We start from the raw sequence: 13,216 nt of genomic DNA on the forward strand, positions 1-13,216 counted from the left end.
ATGGATTGTTGATGAAATACTACCAGACTGTATGATATTTTAAAAGCGTACGTTAGTGTCATGGGGTATCATGGCGCCCAACAATCCCATGATCCTCTCCTGTGAGTGGATGGAGAATGCCTCCTCCTGCCGCTTGATAATCGACCTTTCCTCAATCACACGTCCACCTTCTGTATAAAATTTAAGGTGAAAACAGATCAATTTATTGTCTTATCCCCGTATTTACCCGGAACTAAGTTCTTCTTTTCCTTTTATTTGATCTCAAAGCATAAAACTATAAAGATGCTTAATGTTTAGACATGTTTTATTGTTCTTATGATCATTTGTTGAATGATTGCATAATAATAGGTTAAAAAATGTAATATGGTAAGATCACACATCAGCTGTTACCGGAACTTATCTGAACTTATTATCAGTAACACAAACTGCTATTGTAATCTATCTGGAACTTTGGATAAAAAAAATATGTATACAATAACAGGCTAAAATGGTCTTTTTTTTGAGACTGTTTTGAACAGAACAATAGAGGTTTAGACAAAAAATCAGCTTTTCTTTAAACTATAACCGAACAGACCAGCATAAAAATATGAATGTTACCTTTGACCTCAGGGGAGGCATCAGTTTTTTCAGCAAGTTTGGCGACTTCTTGTTCCTTTAGGTGCTCTGGAAAAAAACATACAGATTCAAGTTATGGTAATTCAACTATCTATTGTCTTAAAGGAGTAAGAGTCAATTAATTGTTCATCATAACTAAGGTAATATCTCTCATACATGATGTAATCATAGATGATATTTAAAGAGAGTCACAAGCTTTTCTACAATAATTTTAGAATGAAAGTGCCCAAAGACTCCCTAAAAAGGCAAATCTAAACATGTGAAATTGGCTGCAGCTACATCATTCATTATATGGCTGATTAAATGTTATCATCGTGTCATAGACTGATTTTTCCCCCTACCTTCTTCCTCCTCTGGGACCTGTTGTAGGCAGTGGGTGGTGATGGCGATACACTGGTTCTGCAAATGGGTGGCCAGCCCAGTGTAGTCCGTGTCTGCCGCTGGACTTGTCTCTGACAGCAGGTCACCCATCGAGATGGACAGTAGTGTGAACAACATCCACACATGCTGGTGGATGTATGCCTGTATCAGCGAGTCAGTGTCTTGAGACGTTTTCACTGGATTCAAATTAAAAACATGTTGTTTTAAAATTGTGGCTAAAAACAGAGACAGGGCGCTCGACTATTCCACCGCTTTTCAGTGTAAGGATTGAAAAGTTTTGGCGAAACATGCATGGATGACTTTTAGATAAGATTTCAATGCAATACATGATGTGCGGAGATATTAACATAAATGTGGTTACATGCAAAATTTTAACAAGAATTTTTAAGTGTAATAATAAAGGGCCATTATTTGCAAAATACCATTGTATAAAGTCTCAATGCAATACATCAAGTAGTTGCTGAGATATTATCCTATGTGTGCTAACATGCAAGACCTTAACCAGAATTTCTAAGTCGCATAATAATAAATAATTATTTCTGGATATAAATAATTATATTTATTTTTGCCGAAATAGCAGGTAGCCGCATGCTGCTAAGGACTCCGTGGTCACTAAGCTGTTCGGTACGCTTCGGTTGTTCACGCGCGAATATCGCGCATGCGCATCGCGATCTCGGTCTTTCTCGTGATGAATGCTAAAGTAACAGGTGTATTGATCATAAAAACAATCTTCTACATGTTATGTACATATTTGCTTGAAGCAATAATTGTCCAATGATAAAGGTGTTGTTTTTCCTGTGACTTGAAGTATTGTGTGAGATTATTGTTGTTGCCTGTGTTTGCAGGGTACAGAGCATGCTGCAGGAGCGATCCTCCTACGCCCAGGCTGTATCAGACGTCTACCAGCTCGCCACATTAAATGCAAAGTAGAGTTACCAAACTTGGTTAATTAAGTACGTTGGATGGTTGAGTACCATTGTATAAAGTCTCAATGCAATACCTCAAGTAGTTCCTGAGATATTAACCTATGTGTGCTTGCACGCAAAACCTTAACCAAGGGGTGATGCAGACGCAGATGCCGACGCTTGGGTGAGTAGTATAGATCTCCTTATTCTTCGAATAAATGTATTTTTAACTTTGGTAACATTTTCTGTTTATACACAGCTTTTAGTTTTGAAACAAATTATAACTTGTAAGTCATTGTGTCAAAATGTTGAAATGAAGTGATTCAGGTGAGATCACACAAGGTTTCCGGTAAGAGACATGAGATTTCAACTAGTAGAATAGCAACCAGTAGTTGCTATTGTAAACATTTCTTTCATCCACCTTGATTACTGCTATGCAAATAATTAAAATTAAGTTTATTCAAAAGTTAGTGAGACATTTCTGTTACTAAAGACTGATCATGTTTATTGGGCAATACTTACACTTGCGCTGGTGGAACTTGGTGATTGAATGTTGGGGATTATGGCTGAAAAGGTAGGATACACCATTATAAGAATATTAATACAAGCATCAAGGGGACACTTGTTTATTTCAATTGCAACAGACCAATATATCATATCACTTAAACAAGAATAACAACAAATATTTCAGATATGTCCTTATTTTTGTGTGAATGTCTGTACCCTGTGGGAAGGTTCCCCTTCTGATGACAGCCAAGACACAGGTCAAAGTCCTCACACTCGTTACAATGGATGCGGGTTCCAACGATGAACGCCTGGCACTTGTTACACTTGAACCTACATTGAGTAAACAGACACTCACATATAGGCATCTTACTGATTTGTTAAAGTTAAGTGAAGCCTTTCATAGCAGTTTTAATTAACAAACAACAGGACTTTCTTATCAGTTCATAAATAGGGTAAAACAGTATTAACAAACAACAGGCCTTTGTTATCTTCAGTTATATACCATGAGGATTTTAAGAGTTTCATAACTATCCTGTTTTACCTAACAAACTAATTGATAGTATAAAACTTGCCCCCTCCCCCATTGGCAGTATAACAGGAAGGTTAACTTACACCAGATGAATGATGTCATGGTCATCCGAGTGCTTCTCAGGTTCAACTCCCCCTGAAAGTGTTCACATCAATAGTTGAATATATCTCGTGCCTCTAACATAGATTACTCACTTAACCCTTCACAAAGCCTCATCTAATCTCTAAACAAGCATAGACATGGTGGTTATCACTGTTCATTGAAAACACAATTTAACTTTTGTGAGTATATATGACATGGTAATGTTTGTTGTCTGCTACAACAGTCATCATGTGGCGAGACCCAAGAAACCTTACCAGCATAGCATGTGGCACAAAGGTCCATGTCTACACACTGCAGACACCTATAGCGGCGGCCTGGCAGCGTGACGTTACAGCCGTCACAGTTCACCTCTACCTCAAGCAGGTCACAGAACCGAGCTATGAACATCTGAACATCCTGCAAAAAAACCCAGAAAAATGCCATAGAAATATGCAGCCATAAAATGAATTGTAGTGTGGATATTTTATGCTTAAGTCTTTCTGTTGCTCTTCTCTATTGTAAAACAGTAATCAAGAAACAACTAAATGCGTTGAAACAAGGTTTTCAATGATTGACTGAAGAACTTCACCCTACATTGTTAGATTCAGTTTCAACTATTTTTCTTTTTTTAGTATTCACAGTATTTCAACCTCAACTAAGTTATTCAGTGCCAATGTTTTTCTATTTTTAGCAACAGTGACCTTGACCATGAACCTAGGAGCCCCAAACACATTTCTATGAAAAGTGTCCATAAGTACTCCTATATTCCAAGTTTGGTCACAATATGTCAACCTGAACTGAAGTTATTCACTACCAACAGTGTGTTTGATGCTGCACTCTCGGACAAAGAATGTATGTCATTATAATATTAAGGTTTTCCTTTGTGAAAACCTATTTAAATTCCATAACAAATGATAGATAATCACTTCTTCTAGACCACCTGCAAAAAAATTAACACCTTTTTTTGGTCGTCCGGTAGGTCCTCTTTGTTCTTGTACCAAGTGATGAAGGACCCCTCGCTGCACTCCTCAAACCACTTTATGTGCGTGTTATAGTCTTTCAGCTCTGTCGCCTCATCCAAGGCCTCCAGACGCCAGTCCCGCATTTTCACTGTCTCCTTGGCAACTGCAGAGAACAGCTCTGGAAGGCGCACCTCGGAAATGAAGGTGAGGTCGTACGGCTGCCACTGTATGTCCAGCAAGTGGAGCAATGCTGCCTGCACATAGTCATAGGCAGAGTGCAGCTTGCTGAAATCATGTACTCATTATAAGAGAAATATTCTGAACAATATAATGTCAGAGACAAGTATCTCCCAGATCAACAAGAATAAAAAAGCAGAACCTTTCACAGTCAGAAATGCTTTTGTAAAATAAATATTTATCTATGTACTAAAAACAAAATGCATTTTACAAAACCATCAACTTAGGCAAAATCGTATCAAACTTTGTTCATATGAGCTGTGCTTTTATCAAAGTCAATCACCCACCTGTCCAGTTCATGCCTCTTCACAGTGTGGAAGGCCTCAGTGAGTTTCCGTATGAGGCTGTAGAACTGTAGGCGCACCCGGGCCTCCAGCTCGAGCCCACACCCGTCCAGACCCTCCGCATAGTGACGAGCAAACCCCTCCTGCTGGCTCAACATCTCTTGTAGGAACAACACTATCAGGATCTGAAAAACGATACATGTTCATTTAAAACTTGCAATGAAACTTACATTCATTCAGTATCATTTAATTTACTGTATCTTTTATTTAGTTTATACAAACTTCATTAGCTCAGTCTGTGGCAAAATGTGAAACACACTTGAGTCTGTTACCTAGGTACAAATCAGTACTGATGTCAATTTTGAGAGACCATGAGAAGGTACCCCCTGGTTGGGATAAAGCCCACTACCTTTTGGGTGAGAGGCAGCACCTACACCACACAACCCTTATTAATCTTGTCATTAATCTTTAACAGATGGACAGATAACAGCTCATTCCCTGCACGCTGTCTGACCTGGAATGGGTTGTTTTTTGAAAGCATCTTGATGAGCTCAGTGGCGAGCTGGTAGACGTCTGATACAGCCTGGGCGTAGGAGGATCGCTCCTGCAGCATGCTCTGTACCCTGCAAACACAGGCAACAACAATAATCTCACACAATACTTCAAGTCACAGGAAAAACAACACCTTTATCATTGGACAATTATTGCTTCAAGCAAATATGTACATAACATGTAGAAGATTGTTTTTATGATCAATACAATGCAGAACTGACTGAATAAGTACAATGAGTTTTAAGCTTTATAAACATCAATCTCCAGAAATAGTATGTGAATGAGTGGAATCATACTTGTCAGTGCTCCATGCATGGTCCTGTAGGAACTCCAGCACAAGGCGAAATGATGGGTACTTGTCTGACATGTCATACTGGAATACACCAGAAAATGAATGATTTAACTTTGATCTTTGAAAAAAAACAGGTTTTATTTTACAGAATAAAATTTGTGAGTGAATTACTCAAAATTTATCTAAAATCCTATATGCTTTCAAATCTTTGCAACAGTTCAGCAAGCATTTGTATTATTTACACATTTTTTCTGTCATATTATACCCTATAAGTCCAGTATGTTTAAATCAAAGCTCAAGGTGGATAACCTTTGTTGGCTTGTTTGCCTGGCGAGATGACATCCTGGCTAGTTTCTTCATCTGCTTGGACAGGCGGGACTTGGATAACTGAAGCACAGTGGATAATACACAGGATTATCATACCTCTAAAACAGCTTGGTACTATATTGAGATTGGCATGAAAACCAGGAAGATACATGTTTGGAAATCATTTTTTTGTTATAAAGGCTTTAAACGGCTGCCAAGGATTGTTTTGTACTAACACTAACAAAGCTGCTTAAAAGGCCAAGATTTAAATGACTGAAAAGCTGCATTTGTAATACCTCGTGTTTCAGCTGTGTTTTAGTGAGTCCGGCAAACTTGAGTAGAAACAGAGCCTTCTGTTTGCATATGACAGCTGAAAAATAACGACACCTCTATAACTTTCTTAATTTTATACATAACACTTTGCTATTTTATTTATCTCCTCAAGTTTCTAGAGGAAACAGTTCCTTGAAGACAACTAGGATTCCCTAATGTCACTCACTTGACAACAACAGTGAACTGTAAATGTGTGTTTAAGCCGCTTATGGCAGTGTTAAGAGAATTTGTACACAAGTCTCCCACTGACCTGGATCATTCTCCTGGCTGACCTCCCCAGAGTCTGTCTCTGCCATCAGTTTCTGTTTCTGCTGGACCAGTAGTGCCCGCTGAGTTTCGGCTACCTGGTACGCCTGACACAGGCCGTCAGACACTGTCCCCTCCATCCCACCAAACACTGCAATAATACCGCCATTCAAATATCAATGGCTCATGACAACATGATCTTAACCATTTGAATTTATGTAAGGAGTTGACTGTACATGTCATGTAATAAAATTATAAACATTCCATTGTTATTACAAATCCAGTTTGACTCACCATATTTTTCAAGGTCATCTCTGAGCTGCTGTGTGTGCCAGACAAGAGCCGCAAACACGGCAATAACAGCTGTTCTTACATTCTCCCCACCAATTGGCAGCACCTTACAGCTTTCCGCACACCTGAAACAAACAACATACAACTGCAATGATAATGTATCATACAGTACTGAAGTGGACTAGTAGTGCCAAAGCTTTGTTTTCAAACAACAAAGAAAATAAATCAAATCCTAACTTACTATCATAGCTTTTGACAGATATTGCAAATCTCAGCTAAATTGGTACAATTCTTCTTCTAGGTGTGTACCTTTTGATGAGGTTCTGTGTTTTCTCGTCCCCATTGACCGCTGTGAGGAGAAACTCCAGCACCTCTGTACTGTCCTCAGAGGCCTGAAACACGCCATGTTAATGTATACATGCAGAATTTTACCACCACAATACCAATGTGGAGTGCACAATGTTTGGAAATATTTAGCACAAATATACAGCATATTTTAGCTTACATGAACATTTCAATGATGACACGTATATTGTGAACCAAGTCATGTCCATCGATATGTTGATATAAAGTTAACATTCTCATAAACTCATTGACATCCTTGTTTTTTTTCTCTTATATATCACTTGTAAAGTAACTCCTTAAATCTCTCTTATGCCTAAATGCCAGTATTTCTGTCTCCTTAACTATGAACTGAAGTTAATTCTAATATCCAGTGTGGTCTAAAGCAATCATTTTAGCCACAACCATGTTTTTAGCAATAAAACAGCAATGTAGCAAACATTTTAAAAGTGTTATGAAATGAAATTGTTTTGAAAGGAAAGGGCATATATTTAAAGTGACACTCTTATTCAAAATCAATACATATACAGTCATGTATAATAAACATAAATTTTGAATGATAAACCTATAACTACTTACTAAATAATGCATTTATGGAAAATGTGAATTACTAATAACAAGATTGTAACTGTATATTTAATAGCTAAAAACACAAAAATATTAAATGATTGGTAAGTGCTAAAAGATTTATTGTGATCTACTATCATCTCAAAAGGCAGAAATACCATGTTTTCTGCACCTTCGTATATATGCAAATTTTGATCCATCCCCTGGTACCCCAGCGGGGGACAAATATCCCCCTGAATTAAAAAAAAAAAAAAACTATAAAAAAATGTGCAAATTTGATCAGAGCACGTTTACAAATGATGCCCTCTCTGCTATGAATCTTAATTGGATTATCAACTCATGGAGAGCAACTAATGGATAATAGTGGATTTTCATTGGTTGACCTATATTTTTGTTCCAATCAGAGAGCATTTACTGTATTAAGAGTCCTTCACATGGTGTTATAAAACTTTTAAACAAAATGATTTATAATTTTAAACAGAACAGAATAGTTCTGTATAATTTTAAAGGTGACAGTAGATAATTCTGTACATAATGAGATTAAAATAACTGATGAAAAGGTTGTTTCTTTGTCATGCTTCATTACTTTATTACAAACATGACATTGACATATTTTGGAAAATGACTAAGTAAAACTTTCTGCAAGTTAACTACGAAAAAATTTAATATTACATTGATAAGTTTTGATGAATGCTAATATGAACATGTTTATGAACTTCTACAAAAAGTGATGTATTTACTTCTGGTAATGATCAAACCCAAACAAATCTGACTATTTGGCAATTGAAAGAAATGAAAATTATTAAGATTCATTCCATTCTCTCTAATGGTCTGAACGTCATCATTTCTGATAGCAAATGGATCATTTTATGGACATTATAGAAAGGTAAGCCTATAAAATTGTTGCTCATGTATATATTTGTTTTTGTCTTTGCAAGTGAATCATATTTGTATATGACATATACTAATCAGTGTCTCATTGAAATGTAAATGACTTAAAGAATTGTAAATAAAACACTTTTTGATTTTGCAAAAGGAAAGGAAAAAGGAAAAAAAGGTTAAATGGTACGCGTGCTAAAGCGCTAAATAGTGATGATAAATATCCCCTGGTATGGGACTCAAATCGCCTGAAATTCTAAACAAAATCCCCTGGAGAGCCTTTCAAAAATATCTCATGTATGCCTTTTGTTTCAAATTAAACACGGTATCCTTCATAAGAACGAATGTTTCGACATTTATTCATCCTTATTTATATATTTAAACTATTGTACTAATTTGGTAAATCTTATTTGGGAGTAAGAGTGTATCTTTAATTTTCAAGCATAAATGTTTAGTACGCATTTCAAGAACAAGTCAGATTTGAAGAAGTGTTACCAGTCTGAAAATGGCAGGAACCTGGAACATGTAAACAACATGCAGCTTATAGTACTGTGAATCAGGTATTAAAGCATGATGAACGCTAAAAGCTGCACTTTCACAGATATACCATTTTTACAACTTTCTTATTTTTTGTCTTGGAAAAGGCAAATTTTTGCGTAAATATCTGCAAACCAATAATAACTGAATCTGATAAAAAATCAGATCGCAGATTTCGATATTTCCGTTCGAAAAATACTGTTTTATGGCTTATACCGTTACCAAAGGTTTACGAAAAATGAATAAAACATCAATTTTTGAACTTAACTATTAAAATCTGCTATCTAATTTTTGGTCAGCAATCTTATATAACTGGTTTCCATGGATTTTCGCAAAAATTACCTCGTTTCAAAACAAAAAATAAAAAATATGTCAAAACGTTTAATCTGTGAGAGTGCAGCTTTAAATACCAACTAGAGCTGTCACAGGAGTGACGAATACCCCCAAATGCCGCCTGGACACAGGAATGGCAAACCATTCCTTTGAAAAGAGGCCATAACTCTAAGGTTACTGCACACTGCATCTTCTTTTATCATGCATGTATTGTTTTATTTAAATCTGTTGAGTAATTTAGAAGTTACACTGCTGACAAGAAAAACTAGCCTTTCATGAGTTATCGTCCGGAAACCGTTTTTCTATTTTTAGTAACAGTGACCTTGGCCCCACCAGCCCCAATATCGAACTTGACCTGTATCTTCTGATGTTACACCTGTGTACCAAAAATTGTTCAAATCTGTCTAGCCTTTCATGAGTTATTATCTGGAAACCGTTTTTCTATTTTTAGTAACAGTGACCTTGACCTTGGCCCCACCAGCCCCAATATCAAACTTGACCTGTATCTTCTGATGTTACACCTGTGTACCAAAAAATTTTCAAATCTGTCTAGCCTTTCAAGAGTTATCGTCCGGAAACCGTTTTTCTATTTTTAGTAACAATGACCTTGACCTTGGCCCCACCAGTCCCAATATCGAACTTGACCTGTATCTTCTGATGTTACACCTGTGTACCAAAAATTGTTCAAATCTGTCTAGCCTTTCATGAGTTATTGTCCGGAAACCGTTTTTCTATTTTTAGTAACAGTGACCTTGGCCCCACCAGCCCCAATATCGAACCTGACCTGTATCTTCTGATGTTACACCTGTGTACCAAAAATTGTTCAAATCTGTCTAGCCTTTCATGAGTTATCGTCCGGAAACCATTTTTCTATTTTTAGTAATAGTGACCTTGGCCCCACCAGCCCCAATATCGAACTTGACCTGTATCTTCTGATGTTACACCTGTGTACCAAAAATTGTTCAAATCTGTCTAGCCTTTCATGAGTTATCGTCTGGAAACCGTTTTTCTATTTTTAGTAACAGTGACCTTGGCCCCACCATCCCCAATATCAAACTTGACCTTTTTCTTCTGATGTTACACCTGTGTACCAAAAATTGTTCAAATCTGTCAAGCCTTTCATGAGTTATCGTCTGGAAACCGTTTTTCTATTTTTAGTAACAATGACCTTGACCTTGGCCCCACCAGCTCCAATATCGAACATGACCCGTATCTTCTGATGTTACACCTGTGTACCAAAAATTGTTCAAATCTGTCTAGCCTTTCATGAGTTATTGTCCGGAAACCGTTTTTCTATTTTTAGTAACAGTGACCTTGGCCCCACCAGCCCCAATATCGAACCTGACCTGTATCTTCTGATGTTACACCTGTGTACCAAAAATTGTTCAAATCTGTCTAGCCTTTCATGAGTTATCGTCCGGAAACCGTTTTTCTATTTTTAGTAATAGTGACCTTGGCCCCACCAGCCCCAATATCGAACTTGACCTGTATCTTCTGATGTTACACCTGTGTACCAAAAATTGTTCAAATCTGTCTAGCCTTTCATGAGTTATCGTCTGGAAACCGTTTTTCTATTTTTAGTAACAGTGCCCTTGGCCCCACCATCCCCAATATCAAACTTGACCTTTTTCTTCTGATGTTACACCTGTGTACCAAAAATTGTTCAAATCTGTCAAGCCTTTCATGAGTTATCGTCTGGAAACCGTTTTTCTATTTTTAGTAACAATGACCTTGACCTTGGCCCCACCAGCTCCAATATCGAACATGACCCGTATCTTCTGATGTTACACCTGTGTACCAAAAATTGTTCAAATCTGTCTAGCCTTTCATGAGTTATTGTCCGGAAACCGTTTTTCTATTTTTAGTAACAGTGACCTTGGCCCCACCAGCCCCAATATCGAACCTGACCTGTATCTTCTGATGTTACACCTGTGTACCAAAAATTGTTCAAATCTGTCTAGCCTTTCATGAGTTATCGTCCGGAAACCGTTTTTCTATTTTTAGTAATAGTGACCTTGGCCCCACCAGCCCCAATATCGAACTTGACCTGTATCTTCTGATGTTACACCTGTGTACCAAAAATTGTTCAAATCTGTCTAGCCTTTCATGAGTTATCGTCTGGAAACCGTTTTTCTATTTTTAGTAACAGTGCCCTTGGCCCCACCATCCCCAATATCAAACTTGACCTTTTTCTTCTGATGTTACACCTGTGTACCAAAAATTGTTCAAATCTGTCAAGCCTTTCATGAGTTATCGTCCGGAAACCGTTTTTCTATTTTTAGTAACAATGACCTTGACCTTGGCCCCACCAGCTCCAATATCGAACATGACCCGTATCTTCTGATGTTACACCTGTGTACCAAAAATTGTTCAAATCTGTCTAGCCTTTCATGAGTTATTGTCCGGAAACCGTTTTTCTATTTTTAGTAACAGTGACCTTGGCCCCACCAGCCCCAATATCGAACCTGACCTGTATCTTCTGATGTTACACCTGTGTACCAAAAATTGTTCAAATCTGTCTAGCCTTTCATGAGTTATCGTCCGGAAACCGTTTTTCTATTTTTAGTAATAGTGACCTTGGCCCCACCAGCCCCAATATCGAACTTGACCTGTATCTTCTGATGTTACACCTGTGTACCAAAAATTGTTCAAATCTGTCTAGCCTTTCATGAGTTATCGTCTGGAAACCGTTTTTCTATTTTTAGTAACAGTGACCTTGGCCCCACCATCCCCAATATCAAACTTGACCTTTTTCTTCTGATGTTACACCTGTGTACCAAAAATTGTTCAAATCTGTCAAGCCTTTCATGAGTTATCGTCTGGAAACCGTTTTTCTATTTTTAGTAACAATGACCTTGACCTTGGCCCCACCAGCTCCAATATCGAACATGACCCGTATCTTCTGATGTTACACCTGTGTACCAAAAATTGTTCAAATCTGTCTAGCCTTTTATGAGTTAATGTCCGGAAACCGTTTTTCTATTTTTAGTAACAGTGACCTTGGCCCCACCAGCCCCAATATCGAACCTGACCTGTATCTTCTGATGTTACACCTGTGTACCAAAAATTGTTCAAATCTGTCTAGCCTTTCATGAGTTATCGTCCGGAAACCGTTTTTCTATTTTTAGTAATAGTGACCTTGGCCCCACCAGCCCCAATATCGAACTTGACTTGTATCTTCTGATGTTACACCTGTGTACCAAAAATTGTTCAAATCTGTCTAGCCTTTCAGGAGTTATCGTCTGGAAACCGTTTTTCTATTTTTAGTAACAGTGACCTTGGCCCCACCATCCCCAATATCAAACTTGACCTGTTTCTTCTGATGTTACACCTGTGTACCAAAATTTGTTCAAATCTGTCAAGCCTTTCATGAGTTATCGTCTGGAAACCGTTTTTCTATTTTTAGTAACAATGACCTTGACCTTGGCCCCACCAGCTCCAATATCGAACATGACCTGTATCTTCTGATGTTACACCTGTGTACCAAAAATTGTTCAAATCTGTCTAGTCTTTCATGAGTTATCGTCCGGAAACCGTTTTTCTATTTTTAGTAACAGTGACCTTGACCTTGGCCCCACCAGCCCCAATATCGAACTTGACCTGTATCTTCTGATGTTACACCTGTGTACACAAAATTGTTCAAATCTGTCAAGCCTTTCATGAGTTATCGTCTGGAAACCATTTTTCTATTTTTAGTAACAGTGACCTTGACCTTGGCCCCACCAGCCCCAATATCGAACTTGACCTGTATCTTCTGATGTTTCACCTGTGTACCAAAAATTGTTCAAATCTGTCTAGCCTTTCATGAGTTATCGTCCGGAAACCATGAAAACTGACAGACCGACCGACCTACCGACCGACCGACCGACCGACAAGCTCACTCCTATATACCCCCTCAAACTTCGTTTGTGGGGGTATAATAATGTTTCCAGAGCATCATGTAACAGTCATTAAACATGACTTTTATCACATTTCATTGTATCTCAATTCAAATGGTTACAACTGATCAACGAAATATTTCCTTTACAACAACTATG

General features: G+C 37.7%; 1 protein-coding gene across 6 annotated transcripts in view; it reads right to left on the minus strand.

The window, feature by feature from the left end:
* LOC128207197 (zinc finger ZZ-type and EF-hand domain-containing protein 1-like) overlaps positions 1–13,216 on the minus strand; it is a 55,924-nt gene that overhangs the window by 18,101 nt on the left and 24,607 nt on the right. For 4 of the 6 annotated variants that reach the window (XR_008256666.1, XM_052910004.1, XM_052909996.1 and 1 more), the window contains exons 35-51: positions 8,805–8,825; positions 6,831–6,913; positions 6,525–6,646; positions 6,235–6,381; positions 5,948–6,021; positions 5,655–5,732; positions 5,350–5,426; positions 5,016–5,124; positions 4,505–4,686; positions 3,977–4,265; positions 3,294–3,435; positions 3,021–3,072; positions 2,625–2,738; positions 2,424–2,467; positions 957–1,172; positions 598–663; positions 52–170 (exon numbers count right to left, since the gene is read on the minus strand). Coding sequence is in view for 5 of the 6 variants with exons in the window: in XM_052910004.1 (XP_052765964.1) it covers positions 52–170; positions 598–663; positions 957–1,172; positions 2,424–2,467; positions 2,625–2,738; positions 3,021–3,072; positions 3,294–3,435; positions 3,977–4,265; positions 4,505–4,686; positions 5,016–5,124; positions 5,350–5,426; positions 5,655–5,732; positions 5,948–6,021; positions 6,235–6,381; positions 6,525–6,646; positions 6,831–6,913; positions 8,805–8,825 (1,935 nt within the window). In the remaining variant the exon portion in view is untranslated. The remainder of the gene's footprint in view (positions 1–51; positions 171–597; positions 664–956; positions 1,173–2,423; positions 2,468–2,624; positions 2,739–3,020; positions 3,073–3,293; positions 3,436–3,976; positions 4,266–4,504; positions 4,687–5,015; positions 5,125–5,349; positions 5,427–5,654; positions 5,733–5,947; positions 6,022–6,234; positions 6,382–6,524; positions 6,647–6,830; positions 6,914–8,804; positions 8,826–13,216) is intronic. The other 2 variants (XM_052910020.1, XM_052910011.1) reach the window with 1 other exon arrangement.

Source organism: Mya arenaria, chromosome 2 (genome assembly GCF_026914265.1).
Source record: "Mya arenaria isolate MELC-2E11 chromosome 2, ASM2691426v1".
In the NCBI taxonomy this organism is placed as follows: Eukaryota; Metazoa; Mollusca; class Bivalvia; order Myida; family Myidae; genus Mya; species Mya arenaria.